Here is a 16,759-nt window from a genome sequence, read left to right as displayed (position 1 = left end):
ACCTTCTGGTGAAGACAGTTTACTCCCATTTGCTTTGTCCACAACCTTGACTCTGGGCTTTGGATCCTTTCTTTTTTCTAAGTCATCAACTGGAAGAAAAGTAGAAATACAGCAACATTTTACGTTAAACTCTGAAAGAAAATATTCAATGAATTTTACTGAAACCCTTGCAAGGCCTAAAAATATTAACAGAAATTAGCTCCATGGTACAAACTCATCCCCAAATATTAGAACTGCTATTTTGTTCAACCTTGTCATGAGAAGGTGTGGGAAGCACTTAAGGGATTACTTGGATTGAATATTCACTATGGGCAGATGTATCATATAAATATAATCCTTCATAACTGCTGTAAAGTCAGCATGAGATTATCCCCATCTCACACATGAGAGAATGAAGGACCAGGAGGCTAAAACGTATCTCATAAAACCAGTAAGTGCTGGCACAGGACTCAAGCCATATGTTCAAGTCTTGGGATTTCGCCTATGAGCTTGGCCCCTCTTCTAGAAAGATCTTAGCCAAGAATATTCTCATTTGGAATTGCTCTATCTGTAACAGAAAGTGAGAACACCATAATAATTTCCTTTAAAACTTAAAAAAAACCAAAATGTTTCTCTGTTAATGAATGGCAATGTTTCCTTGTCACTTTAATCGGGAAATATTCAGTGACCAAAAATGTCCCTTGGCCCCTTAATATATTCATACCAACCTATACCATTAGATTAATGTTTCATTGCATTTTCTGCTTGAAATTCCGCCAACAACTTTCCTGCCATTGCTTCACCTTGAACTGTTTGAGGCAGTTGAGACCACCACCAAATGGCAATGGTTTCTGCACAAAAAATAGCCTGTGAATATGCAAAAGTGAGCCAATAGCAAGATATNCAATGGTTTCTGCACAAAAAATAGCCTGTGAATATGCAAAAGTGAGCCAATAGCAAGATATCTCATTTAATGGTTCCTTCACTCCATAGAATCCAGCCAACTTATTGGAGGAGAAGCTACACCGGGGAAGCAGTGATTTCCTCTGAACTATCCTTGCTGCCTTCCCAGGATATTGTCTATTAATCCTGTCTTTATCATATCCTCTGCCTCTTTCTTTACACTGGCATCCATCCCCTTGCTGAAAGGGTTTGAGATCTGTCATCTGCTGAGGTCATGTCACTCTAATTCTATTATTCCTTTCCTTAGAAGTCTTCCTTGGCTTTCTGGTACCCAGAGATTAAATACCAAGATTTTTAAAAATAATAAAAAAGATGAGATGCTTTGATCCTACCATGCCCACTGACCTAATTTTTTACATCCATTTTTTTCAGACCTCATTCCTGACTTCTTTATAAGCACTGGCACTTTGGAGCACCCCTTCCTTTAAATTGTTTTCTTTCTCAGATTCTACAAAGGCATTATCCTGGTTCTCTCCTATCCCTCTGACCCCTTCTTTACATTCTTATTCTTTGGATACTTTTTCTACATCCACTCCTGAAACGTGATCATACACTAAAGTTGCCCTGCATCTCTGTACACTCCACATGTAATTTCATTATCCCACAGTTTTAATTCTCACCCTTCTATGGATAATTTCTAAATCTACATCTTCAATCCCACCCACACGTGGGTTGTGGCCCCAAATTGCTCACATTTTCTAAAAGAAAATACATCTGCAATTTTAACATGAGAAAAATTATGCTGAGGGATGCTGGTGGCAGAAATAGATCCAGGAAAGAATAATAATAATAATTTCAGAGGAAGAAAGAAATTTCACTGGAAAGGTAACATTTGAGCCAGATTTTGAAAGACGGGCAGGATTTTGCAGACAGAGATTAGCAAAACATCATTCCAAAGAGAAGAAAAAGTGGCTGAGAAGGAAATTAGCCAAAATAGGGACATAATATCAGTCTACAGATGGACGAGAAAAAATAACAGTCACTTTGGAAGTTGGGCCACTAGGTGATATGTATAGTGTAACATACAGGTTGCACCAAATTGCTGTCTCCTTCATGTAGGGACAAAATCAGTTAGAAAACAGATCATCATGAGCAAAGTGGTATTACTCACAACAGCCACTGTGCTCTACTATTTGCTGAAGTAAATTAATCCGCACAATAGTAGGCACAGATCATTACCCCCATTTGCAGATGAAGAAACTGAGGTTGAAGTGGTTGAGTTGCTTGTGGCAGTTTTGGAATCATAACATCCAGCTCATCGGATATACCTTCCTATCTTTAAAAACCCAAGGATTGTTTCCTGTGCTTTCCTGTGTATCAAAAGATAAGCTCATAAAGTATCCAAATCCCTGCACTGCTTGCAAACTTATATCCACAAGGTTTTGTCCTGATCACCGTTTTCATGAGTACAATCATGAGAGATTTCCAGGTGGGGAAAACCAGACTTTAACTCCATCTCACAGGGAGCAAGAATGTAACTGAAATGCAAAAGGAAAAGAAAGCCATCCAAACAGTTATTTTCGTTTCATTCTTATAGACTACTATTTGAATCTCATTTAATGGTTACTTCACTCCATAGAATCCAGCCAACTTATTGGAGGAGAGGCTACACAGGGGAAGCAGTGATTTCCTCTGAACTATCCTTGCTGCCTTCCCAGGATATTGTCTATTAATCCTGTCTTTATCATATCCTCTGCCTCTTTCTTTACACTGGCATCCATCCCCTTGCTGAAAGGGTTTGAGATCTGTCATCTGCCGAGGTCATGTCACTCTAATTCTATTATTCCTTTCCTTAGAAGTCTTCCTTGGCTTTCTGGTACCCAGAGATTAAATGCCAAGATTTAAAAAAATAATAAAAAAGACGAGATGCTTTGATCCTACCATGCCCACTGACCTAATTTTTTACATCCATTTTTTTCAGACCTCATTCCTGACTTCTTTATAAGCACTGGCACTTTGGAGCACCCCTTCCTTTAAGTTGTTTTCTTTCTCAGTTTCTACAAAGGCATTATCCTGGTTCTCTCCTATCCCTCTGACCCCTTCTTTACATTCTTATTCTTCGGATACTTTTTCTACATCCACTCCTGAAACGTGATCATACACTAAAGTTGCCCTGCATCTCTGTACACTCCACATGTAATTTCATTATCCCACAGTTTTAATTCTCACCCTTCTATGGATAATTTCTAAATCTACATCTTCAATCCCACCCACACGTGGGTTGTGGCCCCAAATTGCTCACATTTTCTAAAAGAAAATACATCTGCAATTTTAACATGAGAAAAATTATGCTGAGGGATGCTGGTGGCAGAAATAGATCCAGGAAAGAATAATAATAATAATTTCAGAGGAAGAAAGAAATTTCACTGGAAAGGTAACATTTGAGCCAGATTTTGAAAGACGGGCAGGATTTTGCAGACAGAGATTAGCAAAACATCATTCCAAAGAGAAGAAAAAGTGGCTGAGAAGGAAATTAGCCAAAATAGGGACATAATATCAGTCTACAGATGGACGAGAAAAAATAACAGTCACTTTGGAAGTTGGGCCACTAGGTGATATGTATAGTGTAACATACAGGTTGCACCAAATTGCTGTCTCCTTCATGTAGGGACAAAATCAGTTAGAAAACAGATCATCATGAGCAAAGTGGTATTACTCACAACAGCCACTGTGCTCTACTATTTGCTGAAGTAAATTAATCCGCACAATAGTAGGCACAGATCATTACCCCCATTTGCAGATGAAGAAACTGAGGTTGGAGTGGTTGAGTTGCTTGTGGCAGTTTTGGAATCATAACATCCAGCTCATCGGATATACCTTCCTATCTTTAAAAACCCAAGGATTGTTTCCTGTGCTTTCCTGTGTATCAAAAGATAAGCTCATAAAGTATCCAAATCCCTGCACTGCTTGCAAACCTATATCCACAAGGTTTTGTCCTGATCACCGTTTTCATGAGTACAATCATGAGAGATTTCCAGGTGGGGGAAATCAGACTTTAACTCCATCTCACAGGGAGCAAGAATGTAACTGAAATGGAAAAGGAAAAGAAAGCCATCCAAACAGTTATTTTCGTTTCATTCTTATAGACTACTATTTGAGCAGAACTAATCCCTCTATCCTGCCAGTAAAAATAACATAGCTTAAAAAAAAAAATTCTTATATGTAATTTATCTGGCTAACCAGTTAGACTGTTTCACTACAATTATCTCAGCAGAGCTAAGCAAGCTGAAAACAACCTCATTTCCTTTAAAGTGCTTTGAATAAGTAGCTAATGGGAAATCATTTTAAGCGTCCCTGTGTTTCTTCTGCTACTCAGTTGCTGGAATATTTGAAATGATCAGTTACAAAACCTTCAGAATAAAGTAAAATGAATCATTTCTCCTTATCCCTTTTATTACTTCTTGCAAACTTTAAGAGAAGTTATTTTGGCCACTCATGTAGGAATGTTGGAGGCCAGAAACTGACGTGCAGTGCCAATAAAATGAGACAGAAGACTGATTTATGTTGAAAATAACATTAAAACCTTTTCCAGAGCTTCCAGACATTGTGAATCTCAAAGAATATAACATTTACAACATCTTATGTCCTGTCCAGGTAAATTCACCAAATATCTTTGTTCAGAAGTTTCCAGAGGTAGCAGGTGAACAAAGTTTTGTCTTGTTTTGTTTTGCTTTAATTTTTTAAAAAGTCACCAAATATGTCTCACAAAACATTATTCAGAAGAGGAATTTAAAAAGGGAGGGAAGGGATGTAAAAAAATCCAGACAAAACATTGTTGCACACACAGAGTTCCAGAACAAACAGCCTCCCAGATTTGTGAATTAACCCTATGGCAGGATTTTTAAAGTTATTGTTTAAAATAAGAAAATATCTATCTGAAATGATGTCTATGATTTGCTTCAAAATAATAAGAAAATGTGGGTGTGAGGGTGGAGATAAAACAATTGGCCATAAATGGCAAATAGCTGAAGCTGATGATGGATACTTCCGGGTTCATTATACTATTCTGTTGATTTTTTAAATTATTTTTTAAATTGCCCTTAATAAGTTGGGCAGGAGGGGGCAGGGGGATTGAGTCTATTTTAGCAATGAATTAACAGAAAGTTAACCAGGATAGGCCTCTTCTGTTTACATTCACAATACAAAAAATTTTGTCCTTCACATTTGAAAAGCCACCATCAGGAAGAGGGAGCTGCTACAGTGTCTGGTCACCAGAATATAATGTCCACACGGGCAGGAATTTGTCATGAGCCCAGTTCTTGGAATGGGGCCTGACATTTAATAGGCATGCAGCATATATTTGTTAAATTAAAAAAAAAAAAGAAAAAGAGGAAGGAACGAATGAACAAATGAATGAATGAATGTCTCCTGAAAGACAGAAGAACCAGGGCCAGTATGGACAACTTTTAAATTCAATATAAGGAAAAGCTTTCTAATGGAACTGTGCAGGTATGGATTGGGCTGCCTCAGAGCTGTCTCCTCTGCTTCCAATGTCCTCTGCCTGCCCTACCCTTCTCTGTTTGCTCAATTTTCTACTTGAGGACTGGTTCAAACATGAGGCCTCCCCTCATCCACCCTCTTCTCAGCCCATTACTAGGACAAAGAGAACAACTCTCTTCATGGAGTCCTATGTTTATCTCTCTCTAATACTTATCACACTGTATTTGTTTACAATCTGCTTGTCATGGAAACTGGCATATAACAGGCCCTTCATAAATGTCAGCTGATCTATTATTGGAAAGAGTTAAATTCCTTAATGTGTAGGTTGTTTTAGTAGAGGCTGAAATGGCACTTGCTAGGGATCCTATAGAGGAGATGAAGTCATCATCCATTCAATCATTCAGGATTTAATGAGCACCTACTACGTGCCTGGCACATGATATGCAGTTGCGATACAATGAGAAATAAAAATAAAGTCTTTACAAAACTTGCAGGCTTGTGGAGGACACAGAGAAGTAAATAGGCAATTACAGTATGGTTTATAGTATGACCAGAGGGAAAGCTCTGAATGCTAAGGACTCACACAGAAGAGACGTCTGGGTAAGGTTTGGAAGGCAATGTCAGAAAGAGCATATGATAAGTAAAACTTAAAAGATAAATAGGAATCAAGCAAAATGGGGAAAGGGAAGTGCAGAAAATATTAGAGATAGAGAAATTCATAGATGGTTGGACTGTTAAGATCTCTGCAAATCTAAAAAGCTAGGCTTTTAACCCTTAGAATATATGTTACAGACCCAAATCCAATGCAAGGACAGAGTCCCACAGTGGTACTTTTAGACCTGTAAATACATACTTCTGAACTGGCCTTGAGCTGGCTTGCTCTCTTTGTCTTTGTTGTATGCAATAATTTGAACTGTGTAATTCTGGTCTGGCATAAGACCTTGAATAATTGCTTTAGTTGCAGTGTTCTGGAGATTCAATTGATTCGTTTTTCCACCTATAATGAAACAGAAAGATAAATCAGTTCTAATAAATGAGGTTAACTGTATATATTGAAAAGTTTTTATTAAAATTTTAGAAGATGAAGACATTTTTTAAATTCATTTTTATTGTATACATTTACAACATGATTTTTTGATAGACATCAAAATGTAAATACATTTAAAAATACATATGATACATACATTACAGCACTTAACTGTAACACTCAAATAGTTTTTGTTATCATTTTCAGTTGTACACTTTGCATTACATAACAATTGTGTAAGTTAGATAAAAGCACATTCACAAAAATCTTTCATTATAACACACTATCACTTTTATATTCTAAGGAAAGCCATAGTACAAAGTTAAAAGACAGCAAGTCCTCAACATCAGATATACTCTGCAAGGAAAGAATTCCACTTAAAAGTGAAGGAGGAGATATAGGCAGGCTGAATGTAATTATCCACACTGGAAATTTTTCTATGGCCTCTCTAAAGTGAGTCAAAGCATCCTTGAAACATGAGCAATTTAATTATCTTAAATCTGACCACCGCTGGCCCAGGATGCTGAAGGAACCACTCATTGCCTGGCTACTTAAAAGTTAGCTTGGTTCATGAAAAGATTTCAGAATCCCATTATCTCTCCATCAAATTACACTGAAGTCTAAGGCTTTCCTGAAAATGCTGTTGATTAAATACTCAACTTTAATGCAAAATTTCAAATATACATTTCTTCTCCAATTTCTGGCAGCAATTACTGTGTCTGAGAAAAGGGAAATTAATTTAAAACTTCTGTCCCACTAGCAATAACAGCAAGAGGGGTCTGAAATTTGCTGAATTATTCAAACACAATACAAATTACAACACATTTGAATTATATTCCAATAAAATTAATGTTAAGTTTGAAATTTGATGTTGCTTTTATCCATGCTGGCTGCTGCTAGAGGGCAAAACTGAGCCTTTCTCTTGCCAAAACCCATTTCCTTAAATGCATTTGTGTCCAAGATGTTAAATATGGTTTTACAAATTTCTTCTATCATTTAAAATTCATCTGCACAAAGTGCACCAAATAAATCTTTCATAATGTGTGTTTCATTTCACTTAAAAAAAAAAAAGAAAAAGTCCTTAGAAAGCCCTGTATTGGAGATCCTCTTTGAAAGACATAGGGTATATTATTTTATTAAAGCTTTGAGAATCCTCCAGTAAAAATGTTTTAAACTCTACTTAAGCAAGGATTTCCCAAATTTATTTGACCATTAAACCATTTGGTAGCATAAAAGCTATTAGCATTCTGAAGAATCCCATGGAACATGTTTTGAGAAAGACTGACATAAACAATACTTGGACCGTGTCTTAGTGCTAAAACATCTACAAACATTTTGTGGCTAGACGTATTTATTACTCTTTCTATTTATTATGTTTAAGTAGGTTACTAGAGTACAAGACTGATTAGTTTGGGTTACTACAGTAAGAACATTCGGTAAAATAAACACAATATTCATCAAGAAATAATTTCCATTCCCAATTTTTATTTGTCACTGAAGGTGTTTAAGCAAGAGTTGGAAATCTAGTTTTTAAGTGTACCATTGCAGAGGGAATTGAAGGATGAGGCTGAGGTCTGGTTCAGAGGCCATCCAAGTCAATTCTAAGGTTCTATGATTCCTCAATGACAGCTGCTTAGGGTACCTAATAGTTTGGTATTATCAGTAATTATTCAGGAAAAGTTAAACTACTGATTACCTGGAGGGAAAAAAATTACCTTTTGAGATCTGACATGGGGAATTCTCAGAGGTACCACAAAGCAGTAGCTTATATTTTGAAATTTAGAATCATAATAATGTTCAATAATCTCTTAAATTTAAATATCCCATGATAACTTATTTTTAAAAATATACTGTATTCTAAAAAGTCAAAGAAACTTCAAAATTGGACCATACTCCAAAATGAAAACTCTGAACTGGACTTGAGAATAAAGTATTGCTTTCCACAAATGAGTCACTTCCATAGGCCAACACGGGAAAAGTTGGCCTCTGGTATCACTCAACTGGAAGTCATTCCAATGAGACTATGGGTAATTTTTCTTAATAAAAATTAGTGACCAGGCAAGAAGCTGGGGTGTTTCAACTGCTTGTCTTTGAGATTTTAAATCAACTATTGGGTAAGATGTTCACGTTTATGGACAACAGAGTATCTATCTCCCTTATTAAATCAGTTGGGGAAAGGTATTCAACAGAAAGGAGTCCAGCTCAATATAACTATCTTTATCACCAATAAAGACAAAAAAATATATTATATTTACATACAAATATGGTTATGCTAATATGCTATTATTAAGTACTTATTGTATACCATCTTGAAGAAGAAATATGATCTGAGAGATATACCAAAGAACATCTTTATAACACTCATAGGTAACATTTACTGAGCACTTACTATACTGTAGTCACTGTCCTAAGGGCCTTATGTTTATTAATTCATTTAGTCCTCACAACCAGTGCTTCCCAAATTTAATGTACCTAAGAATCACCTGGGGATCTTTTTACAATCAGGTGCTGATTCAGGAAGTCGGGGCTGAAGCCCAATATTCTTTATTTCTAACAAGCTCTCAGGTAATGTTGCTACTGCTGCTTCCCAGAACTTTGAATTGCAAGCTCATAAAAACTCCATGAAGTGGGTACTAATATTATTTGCACATTTTACAGAAGACACTGGGTGACTGGGAGAGTCAATAACTTGCCTGCATCACACTACTTATAAGTGACAGAACCAGGTTTTGAACTCAAGCAATCCAGTTGTTGATCACTTCGTCGTCTCCACACTGCCCGTATAGCAGTGGCAACTCCCCTACATGCTCCATATTGTCTCAGTTTATTATATTTGTATAATAAAAACAGAAAATATGAAAAAGAAAAATTTAACCAAAATTTAATTTAAAACAGTTTTTACATCACTACTTTATATTCATGATTCATAAATGTATTGAAATCATGCTTTTCCTGCTTTAATTTATCACTTATTTTCACAATATCTACTTAGCCTTTATAATTTTAACGTAAAATTGCTGAATAATATTCTATTGAGTTAATTAATCATAGTTTATCCAACCAGTCACAACTTTTGGACACACTGGTGTAGTGTATTTTTTAAGTGTCAATGAACCAAAAGTATTCGTTGTGTGTTGAAATAAAGGTAGTAAGACTTTTTGATAGTCTGGAAATTTGGCCTGAAGAGAATTACAGTGAGCCCAAGAGTCACTCTTTACACTTTAGGGAACATTATTTCCTTGATTAAAGGGTAAGATTTCAAGCTCAAAATATCAGATGAAACAAAAAGCTTTCAAACATATAGTGACAAGCACTGCTTTAGGATCATCTGAAAGCTTCTTGTTTCATCTGATCCTAAAGCAATGCTTGTCACTATACGTTTTTATTTATCTATATATAAAAAGTTGCTAATGCTCTAGAAAAACACAGTTGATTGTTTTTACCTGAAGCTGGAGTCACAAGAAGTTTATATCCACCAAATTTCCCTCTTGGAGCCTTCCATGAAATCTGTATACTGTCATGAGATAATACATTATATCTTAACCTTGTGGGTGAAGCCACTGAAAAGAAAAAACAAAAATGGTTTAAATGTTGAAACATTTGAGCTCCCATTTGTTAAATTGAAAAGTCAAGGTAACATAATCAAAATACACAAGATTTCTATCAGCCTCCAAATATGTTCTTTCCACAATGCCATTAATGAATTGATCAGTTTGCAAAATAACATAAGCCTAAGAGCATTTGTTTCTTACCCAGGGGACACCAATTTGTTAAACAATACTGACCTTATGACAAAGAACTAAGACTTAGTATTAGAATTTAATACTCTAGCCTAGTTTAATAATTGAAGCCAATCTTGTAGAACGCTTTTATTATGTTACAAGGATAAATTTTTCTACTTGGAACATGTAAGCTTTTATAATCTACTCTACTGGTACTTTTTCTATGCCTTTAGATATTTCACTTTGGTAATTCAATATTTTTGATAATATGATAATTTGAGAAGGCTCTTATGGACATACTATGGTAATTAGGTAGTCATTTAAAAATATTTGGGAAGGTAATTGTAAAAGCATTCAGGACCATATAAAAAATAATTATGTTTTGTAAACTTTGATCTACTCCCCAAGTGTAGCTGATTTATACCTGTCAGAAAGCTACATAGCACATGGTCACGTATCAGCCCAGAATATTTCATCTTTTCTGACAGTTTACCAAAAATATGCAGCTCTATATTACTTCTCATATAAGTCATTCAAACATCAAAACACATTTTTGGCTCCCTATAGAAATATTCCAGAATTTCAAAAGAAGTAATTTAGTAAGAAGGTTTTTGTTATATAATGTGTAAATTAGTTTGTCAATAGAAAAAGTTAATACTTAACAAAAAAGGTAGGACTCATTACCCACTTTTATACCCAGCCTTTCTTTCTCACCTTAGGAAACAGAGTGTTGGGGAAGGAAACAAACATTCTCCTAAATAGGTATGTGGCATAACACAGTGTTTGGACATTAGTATGATTCCCAGTTCTGCAACTTATTAGCAAAATAACCTTGAGAAAGTGATTGTTTCTTCCCAAGCCTCAGTTTCCTTATTTTTAGAAAAGGTGATGGTAATGCTTTCTGCAAAGTTGCTAAAGATAGCAACTTTAAATAGGATAATGAATGTAATGCATTATGATAAGTGGTCAATAAATATTTGTTCTTTTTCGCCCTTACTTCATCTAATGGTCGAGCTCAAAAATTCATTAAATCTTCACAAAAATGCGCTGCTATCCCAATTTTATAAATAAAGGAAACAAGGAGTAGCTAAGAGACTTGCCCAAGTTCACATATTGGTAAAGGATAATCTCTGACTCAAGATAAAATGCACAGTTTGTTTGGAAGAAGATCCATATTGAGGAGTCACCCTTCATTGACCTAGATGAATGAAGAATTTACTATTCTACAAACTATCCACTCATCTGAAATCAGAAAGCACTGAAGGACATGATCTTAAGAGCAGAATTTTCTTTCTAGTTGTCCTTTACTACCTCTAAGTAGAAAATGCCAGCCATGCAGAGCAGAAACATTGCCATCTCATTCTCGATCTTACATAAATGGAAGAAAGACTTTACATTTCTCTGGTTAATGGAAAAGTATGAATTTATCATAAGAACAAACACTTTCAAATGAGAGAAGAAGGTGGCTAAACCAAACATTTGGATGAACAGAGAAATTGTTACTATTTTGCTTAGTCTTTAACTTGAGAAAATCTACTCATTTAGGTTCTTAGTACTTACGAAAGAAAATTAAAAATAAGAATTTAAAATTTTAAACAATGTATCCAAGTTTCTGAGTCAAATCAAGTCAGCAGGCTTGACTAGATATCACTGGCCAAGCTTTTGCATGAATGCACTGGTGAAAGAAAGCTGGTGTGCCTGGGAACCATCAAGCAGACAAGTACAAGCAGGATGGAGGCTTCTGTTTGGCAGTTCCAAGAGGGTCAACCGATACTATTAGCACTCCAGGTGAGTTGACATCTCCAGGGGAGCAAAGAATTTAACAACAATCAGAATTCCTAGGTTAAATATTAGAAATCTTCAGAGCATTTTCTATCCATTCTACTGTTCTTTAAATGCTTTCTGAGTTTATAGCCCTCAACATCTATTTAGGTAATAGCTAGCCTTCTAAACCTCCAGCAGAAAATAATGAAAACATGGCCCATGCTCATACAATTTGGATGGTGCTCTGGAACCCAGAGTGACACTGGCTTCCATTCAATTGCTCAAGGAAACCAAGTATGAAGCAAATGCAGCAATTAAATCAATTATTTTATTAATTTACAAATAATTCATGTGAACAAAGTCCCATTACAACTGCTAGCAATACCACTATTACCTCTTACACCTATTGCCTATATAAGCATAAATATCCTCACAATCACTGAAAGAAAATCTTGGTTAGACACAGCTAAATCAATTATTTTATTAATTTACAAATAATTCATGTGAACAAAGTCCCATTACAACTGCTAGCAATACCACTATTACCTCTTACACTTATTGCCTATATAAGCATAAATATCCTCACAATCACTGAAAGAAAATCTTGGTTAGACACAGAGTTCACATTTCCTTTCAGTCATTGCCTTTGGGGGGAAAACATTGAAAAGAAAAATGCTAGTTAAGAAAGAAAGAGGCATGAGGTCACAGTTGTGGATTTCAAAGTTAGCTTTTTCCCCCTTTTGGAAGGCACTGGGACTGGTGCCAAAGCAAGGACAGCAAAATTGTCAGGAACACTGTAAGTGCAGTGGAGAAATAATTGTTCTTATCTCATGGAACAAAAATTTGTGTATTATCTATTACCAGACCCATGATTTTTCTTTTCACAAACTCAAAAAAAGTACTTTCTATACATATACTTAACTTCCAGTAACAATTATAAATGCTTGCATGAACTTGACTGTAAAGTTAATTTGTGTCAGTTCAAATCCTAATTTTTTCAACAAGACAAAAATGAAGTATAAAGTTTGATTCCTGGCACACACCAAGAACCCAGAAGGAATCAACAAATTCACCCTTCGCATGGTGAAGTCAGGCTTCCTATGTGTGATTAGGTGCAGTATGACATTTGTGAATACATAAACTTCATCCCTAAGGGGGACTAAGGAGGAAGACTGCGGAGGACCCCTGCTAACTTCCTCCCTACTGCAGGATTAGGCTGGTCACTACTGACAATATGGGGATAGTTTTGTGTTGCTGTGTTGTGTTGTGCTTTATTGGAGAGAAAAAATTTTCTTTAAACCCAAAAAAATTCACTGCAATCTTTCCCATGGAAGACCATAGGCAGGAGAGAAATATTTATGCCACTGCATTGAAGCCTCACTGTTATGAAGCATTTAGGAAATTATACTTCGTAATCCGACTATTTCTTAAAGCACTAATTGTCTGCTGTTGACTGCCTGACTTCCTCCCTACCTCCTCCCTTTTTTTCCCCTTTCTTTCTTCTCAACTCAACTGAAATCTTCCTATTTTGACAAGTGACAACCTATGTAAAGATATATTTCTAATAACACATTTTCATTAATTTCTTAACACAGTACTTCTTACATAAGGACGTTGCAATGGATATCTCATGTTATTCACTACTCATAACCACGTCCCCTCTTCCTTATGTGACAGCACCAAGGAACAAAACCCCTTCCCCCACTGCATGGAGCCTTGGCTGCACTATCAACCATTCATCCTCCCCTGGCTAAGGGGCGGGAAAATGACTCCAGCCAGGACAGGCAGGCTCTTCCAAGAATCTGAAACTTGAGTCCAGAGATGGAAGGGTGGAAAATAGATCCAGCGGTTTCATTCCCATGACATGCCCTAAGGAAAATTGTCATTAGGTCCTACAAACTGCATCCCAGGGGGTTCCCTGATTCCTATCCTTATTAAACCTTGATTATTTAACGTTTACTTTGATCATATGAGCTACTGCATTATCTACTAGTAAACAGGTTTTTGCTTAAGAGAAAGTTTCTTTTATTTGCAAACAAAAATCTCTGCCTGATAGAGATGGAGAATTAAGGAGCACATTGAGAGTGTTTACACCTTTAAAATATAGTCTAGGGTGCTAAACTGATGGGACAACCTATTATATTTATTTTAAAAGACCTTTAAACAAGATAGAAATAATTGGCTATTTTTCCAAGTGATCTAAAAAAAACCCAAAAAACCTTAGCTTTTTTCTCAGTCCTTATTTCTATTAAATGCATTACCTAAATGTTTTATAAATAGAATCAATTAAATTTTGAGAGACGTTTACTGTGGGATATGCTGAAGGTTTTTAAAATTTTGTTTAGAACCTAATATGTCATAATTTCATGATTCATTACAAAGATACTGAAAACAGCAATAAGAAAAATATTCTCAACTTCCAAATATGTTTGACTACTAATAACAGCAAAAAATACATGTAAATGTGTTAACACAGAGTTCTTTCTGAAGTTAAACCTAGCCTCCATGCAAAGTCTTCAACTTTATACACCTTGAGGTTTTTAATTAACAGTTACTTTGCCTCCGTGGTTCCCTCTTGTAACCACCCAAAACAAACATTGCTTGAACCAAGTACATATTTACCGTGAAATTCTGAGAAAGTGTTGAGGCCATCATTCTGTCATTGCTACAGTTTTTTTCCCTACAGCCAACACAACATTCCTTTTTCCGTATTCTATTTATCCAAAACTTGTCTTAAAACGAAGATGCTAGAATAATCCAGGAATAAACAGTTGCCTGCGCCAATATGGGTTCACAGTCTCTGGGGAGGGAAGCTTTTTCATGAAATATTACATGGAGAGACTAAGTGGTAAGGTCCATTCAATTGATTAACAAATTAAGGGGGAGAGTTAACTTCTCGTATGGCTTTTAATACTGACTGTATTAGTTCCCTATATCTGCTGCAACAAATTTCACAATTTTAGTGTCTTTAAACAACAGATATTTATTATCTTACAGTTCCAGGGGTCAGAAGTCTGAAACAGGTATTCCTGGGCTAAAGTCAAGGTGTTAGTAGGGCTGCATTCCCTTTTGGAGGCTCTAGGGGAGAATCCATGTTCTTGCATTTTCCAGGTTTTAGAGGCTTCCCACATTCCTTGACTTGTGGCCCCTTCCATCTTCAAAGCCACAGTGAGTGGCCAGTCGAGTCTTTCTCACATGGCATCACTGACACTGGCCCCTCTGCTTTCCTCTTTTATATTTAAATTACTCTTTGCCATTACATTGGGACCACCCAGATAATCCAGGATAATCTCCCTATTCTAAAGGCAGCTGATTATCAACCTTAATCCAATCTGACTTCTTAATTCCCCTTTGTCATATATTCCCTTAGGTCATAATTGCAAAAAATACCATCTCGATCACCATAAACCTGAATTTTGAAATCTTGAAAGATCAAAATCCCTAAAGTCTTAAATCCCTAATGCTAAAATCCTGAACATCACAATCCCCCAAAATTAGAATCAATCCTAAGTGTTGAAATCCTGAAACCTGGCTTCTGGGGAAGGGATTAGCGGCTGTATGAAATCCCTTTTCTTTTTTGGTTTCCTTCTTTCTTTTCTTCTTTTTCTAGCTTTTTTCCACTATTGTTAATTGTCGGCATTGTTTTTTCCAATTTGCTATGCTCTGTATTTCATCTTCACATCATTTCCAAACTGAAGGTATAGATTGGATAAAAACTTTTAGAGTATTCTATTTCAATTTACACATTTTTTGGAAATTTGACCCCACAAAAATGCATATCACAAAGCTGACTTTGTGTGTAGGCACTATGCACGTACATAAAAACATTAAAACTTCCTCAGTAAGTGAAGAAATGGCCCTTTTATACATCTGCATTTGTGAAAGATAAAATTTCTCAAGGTCTCAGCTCTTTGGGCAACTGCACATGCGGGGGTGACCTGTTGTGGTTTTTGATTGATCTCATCAAAAGACTTAGCTTGTCCGTCATGGTATCTCAGATGACTGGGGTTATAAAGCTGGGTGCCCATGATTACCGGCTATAGTGGTATGTGTTTATACATTTTGCTTTTTGACCGATTTCCTTATGAATACAGTTCGTCTGTTTTTTTGTTTGTTTGTTTGTTTGTTTTTAAAGATGACCGGTAAGGGGATCTCAACCCTTGGCTTGGTGTTGTCAGCACCACGCTCAGTCAGTGAGCAAACCAGCCATCCCTATATAGGATCCGAGCCCGCTGCCTTGGTGTTATCAGCACCGCACTCTACCGAGTGAGCCACGGGCCGGCCCAGTTCGTCTGTTCTTAACTGTTTTACCCATGCGACTATTGTTAGTATACTTGAGTATTTATGGTTGCAAAAATATGTATGTAATTATCGCCTATTTTAGTGAGTAAAGTGGCCTATGATGTGTTTTTGTTGTGTTTGATTCTCAAATAAATCCCCTTTTTAAAATGTAGAGAAATGTCTTTTGAAGAATTTTTAAATTATTTTTTCCAGACTTATTTTTTTGGGATGTTGGTGTTTCAATATTGTGATTTTTAGGATTTTGGACTTTAGGGATTTTGATCTTTTGGTATATCAACATTTGGGATTATGATATTTGGGATTATTTCTTTAAAAGGTTTATGATCAGCACCAAATATAACATATTCACAAGTTTTGGAGATTAGGAAGTGAACATCTTTGCAGGCACATTATTCTGCCTACTACACTGACCTTTTTTTTTTTTTTCTATCCTGTTTATCAACATGACTCTAAAGATGTCTATATGGCTTTGCAAATTAGTGTCAAAACTGGCCAGCCCACAGGAACTCACTACTGTGTTTGCTTTAAAAGCAGAAAATCAGTCCAATAAAGCAATTAGTAT

General features: G+C 36.0%; 1 protein-coding gene across 1 annotated transcript in view; it reads right to left on the bottom strand.

Moving 5' to 3' along the window:
- Nucleotides 1-2: 2 nt before the first annotated feature.
- Nucleotides 3-16,759, bottom strand: part of LOC103597979 (collagen alpha-1(XIV) chain-like) — a gene marked incomplete at its 3' end in the record, with an annotated part of 45,728 nt that continues 28,971 nt past the window's right edge. The window contains exons 3-5 of the mRNA XM_008581877.1: nucleotides 9,853-9,969; nucleotides 6,236-6,379; nucleotides 3-89 (exon numbers count right to left, since the gene is read on the bottom strand). Of these exons, the coding sequence (XP_008580099.1) occupies nucleotides 3-89; nucleotides 6,236-6,379; nucleotides 9,853-9,969 (348 nt within the window). The remainder of the gene's footprint in view (nucleotides 90-6,235; nucleotides 6,380-9,852; nucleotides 9,970-16,759) is intronic.

The sequence above is a fragment of the Galeopterus variegatus genome, unplaced genomic scaffold (genome assembly GCF_000696425.1).
Source record: "Galeopterus variegatus unplaced genomic scaffold, G_variegatus-3.0.2 Scaffold2482, whole genome shotgun sequence".
NCBI lineage: Eukaryota > Metazoa > Chordata > Mammalia > Dermoptera > Cynocephalidae > Galeopterus > Galeopterus variegatus.
Note: the sequence above shows the minus strand (reverse complement) of the source record. Positions and strands in the feature narration are given on the sequence as shown.